Genomic DNA, 16,386 nt, shown 5'->3' with positions numbered 1-16,386 from the left:
AATAGCAAATACTTAAATTAATAACAAAACATATTTACAGTAGCTAATTCAGAAGAGCCAGATTGTCATAGCAAAGTCTGAATTACCTCCTCTCCTAGGTTCACGAAATGGTAAGGTCACCAGATTTCTAAAATGAAAACCGGGGACATTTCCTAGTTCAGTGGTCAAAATATCACTGAAATATCACTTGCCATTACCTACGAATTTAAAAATGGGGACAGTATGTTTTTGTGGTTTGTTTTTATTATTATTTTATATTAACATCATAATTGTGTTTTTAATACAATTCACCAAAAATGACACTGAAATAGTAATAGTAACTATCGCAAATAGCCTGGGGTGTAACAACTCCACTCCCTGGTAAAAACATCACTAAACATGATTTATAATTAATATAACATACAAGGCTCATTTAAACATGTTTTTGAAATTTGTAACATTTAATTTAAAAAAAGCTGTCATCCCTATACCAAAACATGGATTGTAAACTGGGCGGGCGGGCGGACAGACAGACAGACAGACAGACAGATAGATAGATAGATAGATAGACAAACCTCATTGGTTTTTGCACATCATAAGCACTTTGAGTTTCAGTTTACCATATTCAATGTGCATGAGATAAAATAAAAATGCAAAAAAATTAATGAGTTGAAATAAAATTCTATGGAGTAAAAAGTACAGTTTTTTTCAGAAATGTAATCAAGTACAAGTAATAAGTTTACATTTTACATGAATAAAGTACAAATAATCCCAAAATAATGCTTAAGTACAGTAATCAAGTAAAATAACTCAAGTAGCATATTTTACACCCCTGCAAATAGCAAACATCTCAAAACAGGATGGTTTTATAACAAAATTATGGCTTTACAAAAACACATTAAAATAAAACAATAAATATGATAACATGATAAATAAAACAACAAATATATTATTAACTGTATTTAACATTTTCACAACTGTGTGTAGGCTACATAGGCTAATACCTTTCAAATTTTGTTTATAAAAATATGCTTCTGGAAACTGATATTTTCTATCCCTAATCAGGGTTAATATTTTGCATTTTAGGCTCGTATTGACAACAAAGTATGTGTTCTCTGCAAATGTAATCGTGCAAGTGTAGTTGATTATTTTATTTTATTTTTACATTACTATCTGAGATGTAAGAGTAGTGACAGCGTTTCAGGAATGTTTAATAGGACTATTGTGTGCAAAACAATCCTGCAACCTACATGTCATGTTATACACTGCACAGAAACAGTATTACTTTGTTTTAATATGTATATAACACGATCTCTTTTGATAACTGATGATAATAGCACTTTGCTCTCGTCTTGCGAGTTGCGACCATAGGCTGTATAAAAACAAGTTGCGACCAAGTAATCAGCTCGCAGCACCCTCTGCTGGTGAAAATAGTCGCAATCGTATGACAGGACACCAAAAACTGGTCTGGTCATACGAAACGGTCATCCATAAATTGCATTGCTGTTCTGTTGTAAGTAATCTTAGAGATTCCTAAATATGTCTACTTTAGGAAGGTCAAATAAAGTGATTTTGCTTTCTCCTACATACACACAGCATCTCCCCGACATGGCTACTTCAACACTAACTGCAGTTACTGAAAACACGCCTTCTTTCTTTGCTTGAACATTTAAGCGGCATTATGCAAATATTTCCACATAGTGACGTAGACATGTGGGGGCGTTTGAATGAGCCATTATTGGTATGTGTGGCATAGTCTTAACTTTGATAAAGAATATCTCTTTGGATTTGAGACTATAGTATTTGCAACTTTACAGATCTTCTGTAAGCACCAAGAGCTTCATAAAACCCCTTTAAAAAAATCTCCTTCCACAAAAACGCAAACGCACACTATTATGTACTGTCAAGTGCAAGTCGAACCAACAGGTGGCAGTATAATCTTAACCTTAAAGCCATGTTGGCCAATCAGAATTTTCTTGCGGTGCATAATATGTCCACTGTTTAGTAGACAGTTGAACAAATTAGAAGCACGTAAAGTGCATTAAATAGTATTTTAGTTATTTTCTGAGAAAAGCAAGAGTACATTTATGAAAAATAAGAATTAACAAGAGGTCCACAAGTCCCTCTAACTGAAAAACGCACATAGTTTTCCTGATTGGTAAGAGCTGCTTTCAGTTCTTTAAAACTGAACCCTGCACATCTCAAGAAATTGCTGTTCAAATAGTTGCTGCCCAGTTAACTTAACAACATGTTAGAAAAAGTCATTTAAATTCAGTGTCCACCAGTAATGTTAGTATGTCCAGTAGAGACACATTCGTGTAGCATACTGCACGGGTTGTGTTCCCGCTGTATTGAGGTCAAAGTGATGATGATGTTGTTCCTTTAAATGCTTTCACCCAGCTGATCTACGTCACAACATAGCCTACTGTTTGTATGTACAATTACGTTTATTTCTTTATTGTTTTGGCCGCGGATTTAGGATCAACACAGACCACACGCGTCGAGTCATAGTTTATAACTGTTCAAAGCAGTCCCGAATAAGCATGAGCTAGTTTCCACTGCGAGCTGAATGCAGTTGTGTTGTTGACGCAGAGTGGTCACATGTGTTTGAACTGAAGATGGCGGACCACAGCTCAGGAACATCGGAGCAGCACAGCAGTGAAGTTTCAGAAACGTTAGTGTCATCAAATGAATTTCTCAAACCCCACATGCAGGACAGCGATGGACATAGAGCAAACAGTCCAGAGGAGTCGCTTTGTCCTGCCTCGGTGATTTACTTTAAGGAAGCGCTAACTTGTAACACAAGTTTACAGTTTACAGAGGCGAGCTCTTCTCTTCCTGCCCCAGTGCGATATGACTTCCAGATTGAGAAGATTAACAAGAAAATAAGAAGTAAGTATATAGTGTTTGCTTCTCTTGAACATGCTGCGTTATTTGACACAAGCCTTATGTTTCAATGTCAGCAACATTGCACAATGACAACCAACCTCGAAGTTTATACTAGTTTGCTGTTTCTGCCTTTCTTAGATTTTTTTATTATTATTTTTTTTTAATTAATTTTAATTCATAAGTAAATAATAACACACAGCTAGCACAAACTGTCATCAGCTCGGGTGTAAAATATAAAACCTGCGCCCGTATTCACGAAACATTGTATCTTGTCTCTCCTAAATAGCAGTAAAAGTTGTTAGCTAAGATTTCTCTTAAAACCTATTAACAAATCTGCTGAGACAAAATTTAATTTAGAAAAGTCCAAGAGTAAGGGTGGAGTTGACCTCGTTGCTATGGATGATGTCAGCATGCTTACTAGCTATGCACACAGTGATTGGCTGAAAGTCTGTCAGCTTTATTCAGAGTAATATTGTAGAGCATGATGTTGCAATAAAGTTTTAAAAATAAAAATGTTGCCACATCCAAATAAAGTTTCTAAAATGCAGGCTAAGTGTCACTAATTAAACCGAATTAAACAAGTATATGTTCAGCTAATTGTCATGTATGCTTCTCTTAAACAGTTAGTGAATATGCACATAATTAACAAAGTAGAATAACCATAGCTGATAGTATTACAATAGACTGTATGAGTATTACATGCAAAACAACAACAACAACTGGATGCCAGACCAGCTGTTACTTCCTGTCCAACTGGTTAATGCAAACAAGGATATAATCAAAGGAAAAGTTAGAGTTAGTCTCGGGCCGGCAGGAATTGTGGGTGGGGGGAGTACATGTACAGTTCTCTCTCCACCTTCAATACCATGACTTAGGTGCCCTTGAGCAAGTCACCGAACCCCCTACTGCTCCCCGGGCGCCGCAGCATAAATGGCTGCCCACTGCTCTGGGTGTGTGTTCACAGTGAGTGTGTGTGCACTTCGGATGGGTTTAAATGCAGAGCATAAATTCTGAGTATGGGTCACCATACTTGGTTGAATGTCATGTCACTTTTTCACTTCACTTTTAGGATAGTTTGTGGTTTGATCTTAGTGATTTAGGAGTCCTCTTCACTACTCCTAACCTTTCACAGATTTAGGAGTTAGTTTTAGAGCTAAAACGCGTTGTGAAATACTCTTAGATCAAAAATCGGGGCCCGTATTCATAAAGATTCTAAGAATCCCCTTAGAAAACTTTTACGTAGGAGTCTTAGCTTAAGAGGGATTCGGAACCGATCTGAGAGCAACTCTGAGTAAGGAAAAGACAAAAACTTTCATCTTAGTGAGGAGGCGGGGTTGACCCTGTTGCTATGTATGACACAATCTTTTGAAGACTGTGATTGGTTGGTTGTCCAAAAAGAAAAAAAAAGTGATTTTAAGTAAAGGGTCTATTCTAATTCTCACTTTGAATTTACATACGTACTTTTTCCTATTTGACCGTTCTCTCTCACAGACACACACACATTATATATGTGTATATAAATCCTTTTTTTATTTTCTATGCTTTTAATTTCCTATAAGGTATATGATTGGCTTAGAATGATAAAAATTGTTCCACTCTTTCCAGTTACAGTGATTTCTGTCCTATTTATTGAATACTGTCCTATCGAATACGGGCCCTGCTGCACAGCTTTAGGTATCCACAACCTTAAAGTGTACAAATCGCATAGACTCCTAATCCTTGAGCTCATGTTCCCCATGAGAAATATTACTGGTTGAGTGTGCATCCTGGCTATTTTTATTATGGTCAGATTTGGCTGATTCTGAACTATCTACTTTGCCAACATTTTTGGCAATCATAGTCATGCTGCAAATGACTGGAATGCACATGAGGCCCAAAACTGCTTTCTGTGTAGGTTGTCACTTGGTTTTCTGTGCTTTTAGTTATACTGTACTTGTTTAACAACACCCAGGTAAATTATTTTCACAGTTTTTCTTAGTACATCACAGGTCAAAGAACATGCTGGTTAAAGGATGATGGTGAAATACCAGATACATCTGGAAAATGTACCATTCTATGCAGTTGCAATGGACTCGTGCAGGTTTTTATTTCAAGAAAAAAAAGAACAGAATTTATTCGAAATACAATTTGTTTGTAACTTTACAAATATCACTTTTAATTCAATATGTCCTTGCTCAATGAATTTCTTTTTTAAAAAATCATACTGACTCAAACATTTGTCTGTACCTAATGCGGTTTCATTTTTTTTATTAATTGATAGTTTTCATGCATAAGTGCTTTTCTCTTGTAAATAATACAATTAGAATATTAGTTTATAGACTCTTAAAATGAGGTTCTTCTCTTTTCAAAGGAACTTTCAAAGGTTGAAATGGGATAATTTTTACAGTGTCCATACAATATTTTCTTCGCGTTTGTTTCATACACTGATTAATATGAGTGGTCAGTTTGCTCCTCTTCAAGATGTCTTTCTAAAGCAATGTTCTGGTTCTCAATCGGTCGTACTTCCATCCTTCTCTTGTGCGGCATGTGGATCTTTGACAACAGCTCCCCCCTGCATCTGACAGGCCTCTGGGGAGCTGTGCCCCCTTCCACCATCTGCTCACGTGATTCCCAGAATCCTCCTCAGCATCATGGCAGCCATCTTGGTCAGCACCCTCCCATTTGCAGTGCATGCAGCCAATCTGGTGAAAGCAAGCGTCTGGGCTGTGAGGGAGGGACTGAGAGAGAGAGAGAAAGAGAAATCTCTGATTGTAGCTGCGCTGAGGCTCACACAGCATCTCAATCCCCTGGCGGCGCTGAGCCAGAGAGCACTGAAACCTTTATTAACACTGAGGATTTTAGCTGTCGCTGCTCCTTCACAAGGCGAGGCCATTGAGTCCAGGAAGAATAGCATCCTTTCGGCCAGATTTGCCGTGAACTGCTTGTTTATTTTCCCCCTTCCTTCTTTCTTTGCTTTCACTGACTGTTTTTTCATTCTCCTTTGTGCTGGAGAAGACTCTTGCTTGGACTGGATAAAAAAATTCCTATTCCCTGCTCCTGACTCTTCACTGAGGGCCGTCATCGTAAGTGTTGTTGCTGTCGCAGCAGCAGAAGCAGCTATCAGCTGAGTCACCATGTCTGATCTGATGCCCCAGAGCGAGGCCCCCACTCCCACTACTGACAAGATCACACAGGCTGCCAGAGAGACCATCTACCTATGCAACTTCCGCGTGTCGGTGGATGGCGAATGGCTGTGCCTGCGCGAGCTCAACGACATCTCGCTAACGCCAGATCCCGAGCCGTCTCATGAAGGTAGGCACACAGCATCACTAGGCCTCTGTGGCTCCCTCGTACTGGGCGGTGCTCGTCCAACCTTCCACCATCATGCTCTCAGCATTCCCACAGGCCTGCTTGGAAATGTAGTTTTTATGGAGAACAAGTGTTTGTTTCACACTGACTGATTTGAGAGAAGCTATCCATATCCTGTTTTGTTCTAATAACATTTTTGTCAAATTGAACAAATTGAGTATGTGCACTGCACTGTCTGGAAAATCCCTCAGAAAAAATGTCGTTCCAACAAAAAAAACAGCAACATCAAAAAAACTAAATATGTTTTTACAGACTGTTAGCCTTTTAGTGTCATTGACTGTAAGAAAATTTGGATTGTTGGTCATAATGTTTAAACAATATATCACACCAAAAAAGCTGACACTAAAAAGCAATGACTAAAGATAACTATAATAGCATACACACCAACAGAATATAATATTTGGTTCTTCTTATTAATGCATGCTGCAGTTTTGTTCCAGCTCTTTAAAGCAGGATGGTTTCTGATTGGCTGACAGTGTTTTTATTCTTCATCATGTGGAAAACAATCGTTCTGAAAGTGATCCCAATGTTATTGTTCCTCTGTATCATTATAGCTGTGGTGTGGACTTCCCTATTCTCATAATTAGAATGAGTATTAAACCTTTATAGTTATCATGCTTGATGTGAGCGGGCCTTTAACAAATGACTTAATCTTGTTTGATATGTTCTCTTTATCTGTTAAGTTTAATACAAATAAAGGGCATTTTGTAAATATGCTTATCATTTGGTTTTCATTTATTTACCTTACTGAAGAGAAAAATAAGGCAATACATTATTTTCTAGAAAAGTTATGGTGTCAGATCACACAATTGTTTTGCTAATCCAGTGCATTATTGGAGAGTCACGGTTTATCGTGCCAAAGGTTAACATCATCTGGACACACACTGTAGCTCTGGAGACAGGCCAGGGATTCCCACTCAGTCAGATGTTTTGAACTGGCAGTAGAGAAGATGTAACCAGGGCCACTAACAGCAGCAGTTCAGTCTAATATTTTTTATCTTCATTGGGTGAGAAGGAAATAGGCCTGGAGAAAGACAAGGAATAGAAGACATTACCTGATAAGGTGTGTTTACAGAGTCATCCTCTGAGATGATTATATACTACAGAAGTAGTCGTTTATTGGTCAAGGCATTTTCACAAATTGCATCACCTTTTTACTGTGATAAACATCTGACATTTTTAGTGTCGCATTGGACCCCAGGGTTCAAAGCCAACACAAATTAAGAATAATTTTTTTCATAGATGTTTTACAACAAATATTCTCTTCAGTTAAACCACTGCATATCAATCAGTACTGGTTAGTTGCCATTTTCACTGCATGCAGATGTGCTTTGTAGTGTTTGGTGTTCTCTGCCTCATTAAGTGTCAATTATGGCTTTATTTTATTTTAGTTTCTTCTTTTCCCTCTCAGCCAAGTGACAGAATCTCTATGAATACAAAAAAAAAAAAAATCGAATCTGTCACTTTCTTCTGTGGAACATAAAAAGTTATTTTTTGGACGAAAAGCTTTCTTTCATGTTTCACAGAAGAGAGAATCACACGTGGATGTTTAGAACTACGTGAGGTAAAAGATTCTTTTTTGTTTGTTGCTATCCCTTTAAAGTGGTTGTGGAATGAATCTAACATAAAAAGATATTATTCCAGTGCTGTGGATTAAAAGGAAATATTACATTCTTTCCTGAGGCCTTCTGTCAAACAGTCGGTTTAGATAAGTTGCCACTAGTGTAAGTAGAGCATTGTTTGAGCTCCTTTTAGTGTAGTCAGATTACTTCTGATCCAGATTTGCTGACTTGTTATAATAGTGGCTCTTAATGACCGTCAACACTCAGTTTGCTATTAATAGTCTCTGTTGTAATGCTTCTGAAGTCATCCACTAGGGTAAGATTTGCGCTAATGTATGACAGTGAGAGAGAGAGAGAGAGAGTGAGCTTGGCTCTGTAGATAAGTCTACTCACTCAAATTCCCTATAATATAAAGTGTATTCACTCTTGTTGTTGCTTTGGTTTACTCCCATGAAGTGCATGACCCAATCCTTTTCTGCTTTTTTTCTGTTTTCCATTGCCTTTTGCAAAGACTCATGGGAGGATTTCACAGATTTGGTGGAGCAAATGCAAATGCTTGATGAGTTTAAAGGTGCGTATGGTGGCATCACTCTCCTCAGTCCACCTCATCCCTGCCTCGGGCACCATCCTAAAACCACAGCTGCATGGCGGTGCAGCCCTGTCTTTACCAAACCAGCCTCCCTGAACGGCACATCTGTACCACAGCTTCTAAACCTTTACCTCTTGTGCTCATGTTCTTTTGTTCTTTTTATTTGTCTATGTTTTGTCTATCCTTTCCTATTGGTTTGATGTTTCCATCAATGGCTTTGTCTCTGTGACTTTTTTTCGCTAGCTCTCTTTGTAGCTAGCAAAATGTATTTTTTTTGTCTGTTTCCCTGCCCCACCCCATTCTCTGGCTGTTTTCGCATGTTGATCGCATGGTTTTACAAGGATTTCATACAATCAGTGATCAATTTCAGGTTCTTCAGATTTATTCCCTTTAGAGACATTAAAACATTTATGATTCAGAGACTTCTCATGCACTGAAAACACACTAAAACAATCTCTGTCCTTACAGTGAAATAGTTTGGTTTCTGTAATTTGCATATCCTTTGCATAGACATGAAGCTATAGCTTGACTTATTCTTTGCTGTGTGATTCTGCAAAGCTACAAGGACTTTACAATTCAATAACTTCTTGTTGTTGCATTAACAATTCAATATTTATTTTAGAAGTCATGACCATTTGAAATAAACTTTTAAAAGTCAGTGTACTGTGGGAAAATGACCCACTGACTCCTGGGTCATTTCTCCTGTCTCAGCTCCTGAAGAGTAAAGACATGTTTGTGCAATGTAAGTGCAATAAGATAGGAAGCTTAGTGACTAAATGCTAAATGAGTCCATCATCGTCCATTTGTAAAATCCCAATTGATTTTAAAGAAGAAAAAAAAACCTATTGCAGCCTTTCTCTCACGCAGCACTGTCCTCAAGAGAAAGCTCACTGCTATTCATGAACAGACATGGATTGAGAGTATTAATGATGAAATGATTGCATTAATGTGGGTGTGTTTTTGTTTAGATAGGGTGAGGCTTGAGAACTCAAACTCGAAATTCAGTTTTACTGCTGTGATTCATCGTAAGGTTGAACTAAGATTATCCTGAAAAGATCAGCTTTCAAAACAGATGAGATGGTGGAATGAAATCTGTGTGCATTTGATGCATTTCACATTGCATCAACAACAATTTCATAAGTCTTTGCCAAACATAGAGGAAGCCACATAGCCACAGTCAATAGGAAGTTCTCATGAAGTCTTTCTTTGAGAAAACCCTCACATATTGCTTATATCTCATGCTCAGACCTGTTAAATACTGCGTAGAAAAAATTCAGACTTAGAGAATTTAGTTTTAAATCATGCTTGATTTTTTTTTAATTTCCAGATCCCAAGGACCCCATTGTCATAGAGAGGCTTAACCTGATGAACATGGCCAAGCTCAGCATCAAGGGCTTGATTGAGTCTGCACTGAACCTGGGCCGCACACTGGACTCTGACTATGCCCCACTGCAGCAGTTTTTTGTCGTCATGGAGCACTGTCTGAAACACGGACTTAAAAGTAAGCGCAAGAAAATCCCAACCCAAATTCTGCTGTCTTTAGACTATTCCCTGGTCCTCATTTGTATCCTTTACGCAATAATCATTTGCTCATTAATTTTGATAATTACTGATTGCACAGTATTTTGGAATGCAGTGTTTATTCCGTCTGCTTTCTTTTTTTCCCCTAAACATTTTTTTTAAAGGTAAGAAGACGTTCCTTGGCCAGAATAAGTCTTTTTGGGGTCCTCTGGAACTGGTAGAAAAGTTGACTCCAGAAGCTGGTGAGATCACAGCCAGCGTCAAAGACCTTCCTGGGCTCAAGTAAGATTTTCTTTTTTTTTACTTGAACATATTGTTGTTATTTTTTCAGAAAGGCATACTGTGCTTCTGATTCTAAAGTTGTTCTTTTGTTCCAGAACCCCATTAGGAAGAGGCAGAGCATGGCTTCGTCTGGCCTTAATGCAGAAAAAGCTCTCAGACTACATGAAGACCATCATCAACCGAAAAGACCTACTAAGGTACAATTACAGCCTTTGGTCTCTAGTATAAAAGCCATGAATGTGATTTTGCAACCCAGTTTTGTTAATGTCTTCTGTTTGATCTTCTTGTGTTCCTCAGTGAATTCTATGAGCCCAATGCTCTTATGATGGAGGAGGAAGGAGCTGTGATCGCTGGGCTGTTGGTGGGCCTGAATGTCATTGATGCTAACTTGTGTATGAAAGGGGAAGATTTAGACTCACAGGTATCTGTTAGTTACTGTACATGAGTTATGAAGGGACAGCAAATGATGGAACAAAGCATTATCTTTGTTGCATTTTCTTTGTCCTTTCAAGGTTTTTCCCCAAAGTGTGCTGGCCAAAAGGCGATACAGGGTAATAAGATCTCCTCTACTCTCTTAATAGGTTGGAGTCATAGATTTTTCCATGTATCTAAAAGATAGCACGCACAGCAGCAAAAGCACAGAAGGGTGAGTCCTTGTTCAGCTCCCTCAATGGACGCTAATTGTCGAAGTCTGACAGTTATTGGACTCAAAGCTGCTCTTTGTTTTCAGTGATGGACAGATCACGGCTATTCTTGACCAGAAGAATTACGTTGAGGAACTGAACAGACATTTAAGGTGCAGTCCCTTTACCCATCATCAGACTAGTGTGTTTGTGACTAGCTGCTCATTTGGAAAGCATGAGCAATCTCACATTGTCACTCTAAATTCCCCTTTCCCAGTGCGTCAGTGAATAACTTGCAAGCCAAAGTGGATGCACTGGAAAAATCCAACACAAAACTTACAGAGGAGGTGGGTAATAATTATAATTGAATGGATTACTGAAGACGTGGTAAATACAAGTGCGTAATAAACAAGAGACAAATGATTTACATAACTGATAGATCATTTACATGTTAGCAGCCTTGAATTCACATGATATATTTATGCACACAGCTGTGTATACACTACTGTTCAGAAGTTTTAATTATAGAATAGATGCTGTAATAATAATACCAACTGTTTGCGCATGTGTTCTTCATATTTAGCTTGCTGTGGCAAACAACAGGATCATCACTCTGCAGGAGGATCTGGAAAGGGTGAAGGAGGAAAGCTCTTACTTTGTGGAGTCTAATCGCAAGGTAAAGAACAGTTTTGATCGTACAGTGCTGATTGTTAACAGTCATTCAATAGAGCAACATTTATTGTTACTCATTATTCAAAAGTAAACTACAAGCTCATAGTAGTTCTTTGCTCTCATACTTAACCCGTATTTCTCTTGAAGGCATCAGGGGCAGATGGTACCGCAAACGGTCAAGTGCTTGGAGAAACACGCAAACAGCTCAAAGAGGAAACTCAGCTCAGACTGGTGAGAAAAACCATTCATGAGTGTAACTTCAAATTCATCTCTGATATGAGGTCTTCAAATAATTAAGTCTGTGTTATTTTGATTAGAAGTCTGGAGAACTGTTTGTTTGTTGGTGTAGGATGTCGAGAAGGAGTTGGAGGTGCAGATAGGGATGAAGCAAGAGATGGAGCTGTCCATGAAGATGCTAGAGAAGGACATCTGTGAAAAACACGATGCTTTGGTGGAGCTCAGACAGCAGCTAGATGAAATGCGTACACTCAACCATGAGCTCTCCATTAAGTCACAGGTAAACTTAAGCAACTTATTTAGTTATGTTTTTGAATATCTAAACCTGTCTCTCAAACCATAAACATAGCCACAGAGGCTGACAAGGTGTTAAAAAAGGAAGAAAACAGTCACAGGGATGAAAGAGAGAGACACGTTTCCATAAAAAAAAACATGCTCTTTACAATTCACAGGTTTAACACTGGAGCGCCAAATATTTTCACACACGGAAGCTGCTTGTAAGCAGCATATATTTATTTTCCCTCCTCATTTTAAAAGGGTCGAAGTTATCTGATTTGATATTGCCAAAATAAAGAAACGAGTACAGTCGACTTCAGGAATTTCTGTTCATCTGTCTGAATATTGCTGTAGCTTTACAGGACTTTAATGTGTAGAATTGTTAATAAGAATAAGAACATTACAATTATTTTAGTACCACTTATCTAATGTAGCAAAACTGCACTTATTTTTGAGTTTGTGTTTGTCTTGTAGGGCTCAGAGGCCGGTGCAAAACAGAAAAATGACATCATCAGCCGCTTGGAGGAGAAAACAAACCAGATGGGGAGCATTATTAAACAGCTGGAGAGCAGGTAAAGGAGTCGAACTACATAAACACAGCATTTACACATGACATGTACACTGCAAAACAAAGAATGGGGTTCAAAAGTCTGAGAGAACAAGTGAAAATGCCTCTTCTAATTTTAATAATAAGTAACACATATATATATACTGTTGTCCACAATATTATAAATTAATATTGACTTGTACTAATAAATGCTTTAAAAGTTAGTCATTTTAATTTTTTTTTATAGTTTAAATCATTTTAAAGCAGTTTTTAAAGTTAACAAACTGAACCTTAAATCATTATTCAACTAACATTTGTATACACTTTTTTTTTTTTTTTTAAATATAAAATTCGATTTTTAATCATATATTTTCACTGTGAGCTTTTGAACTGCACCATATGTTACTAATTTACCAAAAGAGGTTATTGTTCAGTATGCGCAGATTTCCTTAATGGGTGAATGATCATAACAAAGATCACATATATAAAGCACAAATAAGACAAGGCCACTCTTTCCTGTTTCAGTTCTGTTGCCAACCTCTGGGAGGCAGCCATGCTTCTGTTTCTACAATAACTTCTGCTTTCGCTCTCTGTCTTCTCTCAAACACTTCTTTGCTTTTACCTGTTCATTTGACATTTTTCACATGCTCATTCTCTTTTGTTTCTACACCTTTTTCCTGAGCAGTGAGAAAGACATGGCTAAACAGGCACGAAGCTTGAACACAGTTGCAGGAAAACTCCTTCAGCAGCAATAAAATGGTCACGGACTAGATAGTTTCCAAAAGAACAACAACAACAAAAAAGATCTTCAGTTTGATTTTACATAACATAGATGACTAGGGTGCTTATTTTATTACAGAGTTTCAGATCCATTGCCGTTATTCTGTCTTTAAACCAGACTGAAAACTACACATCTTTCAATCATGTACACTTGATCCAGTGCTCCTGTCTCTAGTCTCCTTCTGTATGTTTTAGCCAAAGTTAAATGCAGCTGTTTTGAACCGCTTGGAACAAAAATGTCAGACGTACATTTAAAGTAATGGAAATGCATCTCTCTAATATCTTTACTTGTCAATACTGCAAAAATACTTCTCAAACCATAAGCCAGTTCAATACATCACAGGGAACCATTCCTAACAAAATTGTACAATCGTTTTATACTCTATATAAAAGTATGCAACACCACATTATTCGGTAAAAAGTCTTTGACCTGAATATTAGACCAGCCTCCTTACGTTTCATGATATTGAGTGCTTTGATGGATGCCTAAGTGTGTTTATTTCAGGCATATTCAGGAGGTTTTGTTAGCTTTTTTGGGAAGAAATGATGTTGAGTGCAGGATGGTGTGTCTGAATTATTTTACTGCTTATTGTAAAATTAATTGAAATCTGAAATTGATGCAGTGGTAGTTGATGCCAAATGTCAAAGCTTTGGAAAGATATTTGTGACACCAGGCTTCACTGGTTCTGCAATAAATCTGGATGATGAAATCCTCTAAATTGTGAATGGATTGAAGTGTATGTTGACATAATTTAGAAGTGAAATGTAGAACAAAGTTAGCTTAATAAAAAAAATCAGACATTTGTAAGACTATTTTGCCTTCTTGAGCTTTTACGGTTTCTGCTCTAGCCACGTGCTTCCTCCTGTCCTCTCTAAGTTTCTCCCTTAGTTCTTCTTTATGCTTCTATTATTCAGTTCATCTTCGTTTCCCATGGCTTTTAGTTTTCATTTCACCTCATTAAGTTAATGTGGCCCAACTTCAGATGTAAGAAGGCGGAACGAGAGCGGGACCTGGCTGACGAGGCCAATCGACTCTTCAAGCAGGAGTTTGGAGACAAGATTGAGAGTCTGCAGGAAGAGGTGGAGCAGTTACGCAGACAGCGGTACTGAGATTTACTTATTGTTGTGATGTTACATATACTGGTCTACCAATATATTTTGTTTCCTATTTAGTAAGCAAATGTTAGAGAATAATAAGAAAAGGTGCTTAAGCACCGAATCAGCATAGTAGAATGATTTCTGAAGGATCATGTGACACTGACGACTTTAAGATGTTTGTCACTGATCTCATCACTTATTTAGCAGAGCTTTTTGAACCCCGGCTGAAGCACACAAGTTTGTTTTCATTATGATTTAAACAGATGACTGCACAGCCACTGCTAATGATGTGAAAATTACAAACGCATTAATAAAGACCTTGTTTTTCTTGATATGATAGATGGCTTTTGGAACAAGAGCTCCGGAAATGGCGCGAGAACCCTGGAGGCCACATACCTGAAGCTCTGTTAGGAAAAACCCCACCTCAGAGAGACATGAGACAGCATGTGGAGGACATCAGAAGGGTGAGACCTGCTTTCCACTTTAGTGTCATTCAGTTGCTTTTTCTGAATATAGAGTGTGCCGTTCCCTGAAATTCAGGCTTTTTGTTTTTTATATAGGAGTTAGAGTCTGTTAAAAAAGAAAATGATACATTGCGTTGTGCATTTGAGGAAAAGTCAAGTCCGAGTTCCAGTTTGTAAGTCTTAAATGCTGGATCAGTTGCATACAACTCTATTTATATACTGCAATTCTATTAAAATTAAACTGTCTTTTTCTCAGGACGCTGTCACATGAAGATAAACAGGTACTCTACATTTTAACCAGTATTTATGTTTTTAATCCGAGAGGTTCCCTGCAATAATTTATTATTTTTATATTTTACTTGACAGGACCAGTCTCTTTGTAAAGTCACTGACCCTATCATCTGCCCGATGTGTGAAAACCAAGACTCTCTGACTACACCCAAGGTACCCCAAGCAAGGACATTTGAACATTTAAGCAACAATAAAACAAAATCCTCAGCAAGCTAATCATAGCTTTTTAATTACATGTTATTAAACTACACTACTACTCCCAATTTTGTTACAAAAGATTTCTATTTAAAATAAATGCATGAGCAACTGTTTTCAACACCGAGAATAGAAAGGAAATGTTTCTTGAGCACCAAATCAACATGTCTTTTTAAACCTTTCAGAGGCAATGTAAGAACTGCAGTGGTGTGTTCTGTGAGAACTGCATGGCCAATGAACTTCCTCTGCCCTCCTCCATCAACCCTGAACACGTGTGTGACATTTGCTACTCACAGTTACTGCAGCAGTACTCGTCCTCCCCTTCCTGAGGGAGCACAGATTATTCTGGCAGTAGTTGAATGGGTAATCCATGACGAATGACACATCACATTCTAAATCATCAATCAGTACCAGCTATCTCAGTTAAACAACATATCACTTAATTTGTTTGCGTACAACATTTGCCAAAAAGGGATTCTTTTTTACAAGCTCTTGTGTGAAATGCTTTAAAGATTTTCTAATTCTTGAGGATTAAGTGAAGCTGTCCACCAAGTGGATTCATGTGGTTCTAGTACTTAAATTGTGTCCATGTCATTCATGATTGCAAGCAGGATATACCATAACACAATAGTGATGTATTAATAGAACTAATCAGGAGATGATGGATTGTAGATACTGTCAGCTTTTTGAAAACTATGGCACTAAACAATGCACATGAACTATCATTTTAAACTTTTGAGTCCAAAACTCATCAATTGTCTAAGATACCATTCAAACAAACCATATATTATGGAGCAAGACCATAATTGAAATTGAATTAAAATGATGTAAAGAGATTAAAAGGTAGTTTTATGCCTGTGTAATAATGCATTTTATTCTTTATAGCTGAACAATAAAATTTTATTATAGCTTGGATTTCTCAGTCTTAAGTCATTTTATACTAGCCTGGTAATACCAAACTCTGCTACCTCGCTTTTCTTCATAGACAGTACAGAAGCGAACTGAAATTGAGCGGAAGTATGAAGTCTGACAT

At 37.6% G+C, this 16,386-nt stretch overlaps 1 protein-coding gene across 8 annotated transcripts; it reads left to right on the top strand.

Moving 5' to 3' along the window:
- The first annotated feature begins 2,374 nt into the window (after positions 1–2,374).
- rufy3 (RUN and FYVE domain containing 3) lies at positions 2,375–16,268 on the top strand. 8 transcript variants are annotated; one of them, XM_052556352.1, is made up of 19 exons: positions 2,379–2,871; positions 8,290–8,349; positions 9,695–9,868; positions 10,053–10,170; positions 10,266–10,367; positions 10,468–10,591; positions 10,752–10,816; positions 10,901–10,966; positions 11,071–11,140; positions 11,377–11,469; positions 11,613–11,696; positions 11,815–11,982; positions 12,453–12,550; positions 14,289–14,408; positions 14,744–14,867; positions 14,964–15,040; positions 15,124–15,148; positions 15,234–15,311; positions 15,539–16,268. In XM_052556352.1, exons 1-19 carry the CDS (start codon positions 2,598–2,600, stop codon positions 15,680–15,682), a joined length of 2,064 nt encoding a protein of 687 aa, XP_052412312.1. In that variant the 5' UTR covers positions 2,379–2,597; the 3' UTR covers positions 15,683–16,268. The 8 variants fall into 8 exon arrangements, with proteins under 8 accessions (XP_052412317.1, XP_052412312.1, XP_052412313.1 ...); XM_052556356.1 differs by lacking the exon at positions 8,290–8,349 and having other exon boundaries at positions 2,383–2,653; positions 2,793–2,871; XM_052556354.1 differs by lacking the exon at positions 2,379–2,871 and adding an exon at positions 5,524–6,159.
- The last annotated feature ends 118 nt before the right edge of the window (positions 16,269–16,386 follow it).

This window comes from Carassius gibelio, chromosome B5 (assembly GCF_023724105.1).
Source record: "Carassius gibelio isolate Cgi1373 ecotype wild population from Czech Republic chromosome B5, carGib1.2-hapl.c, whole genome shotgun sequence".
In the NCBI taxonomy this organism is placed as follows: Eukaryota; Metazoa; Chordata; class Actinopteri; order Cypriniformes; family Cyprinidae; genus Carassius; species Carassius gibelio.
This window is presented reverse-complemented; position numbering and strand designations above follow the sequence as displayed.

What these genes read in the sequence shown, in the direction of transcription:
- rufy3 (XM_052556352.1), top strand. Translation starts at nt 2,598, where the DNA reads ATGGCGGACCACAGCTCAGGAACATCGGAGCAGCACAGCAGTGAAGTT. An exon ending in GGGAAGATTTAGACTCACAG is followed by an intron (nt 10,592 to 10,751) that starts GTATCTGTTAGT and finishes CTCTCTTAATAG; the next exon opens with GTTGGAGTCATAGATTTTTC. An exon ending in TCAAGTCCGAGTTCCAGTTT is followed by an intron (nt 15,041 to 15,123) that starts GTAAGTCTTAAA and finishes TCTTTTTCTCAG; the next exon opens with GACGCTGTCACATGAAGATA.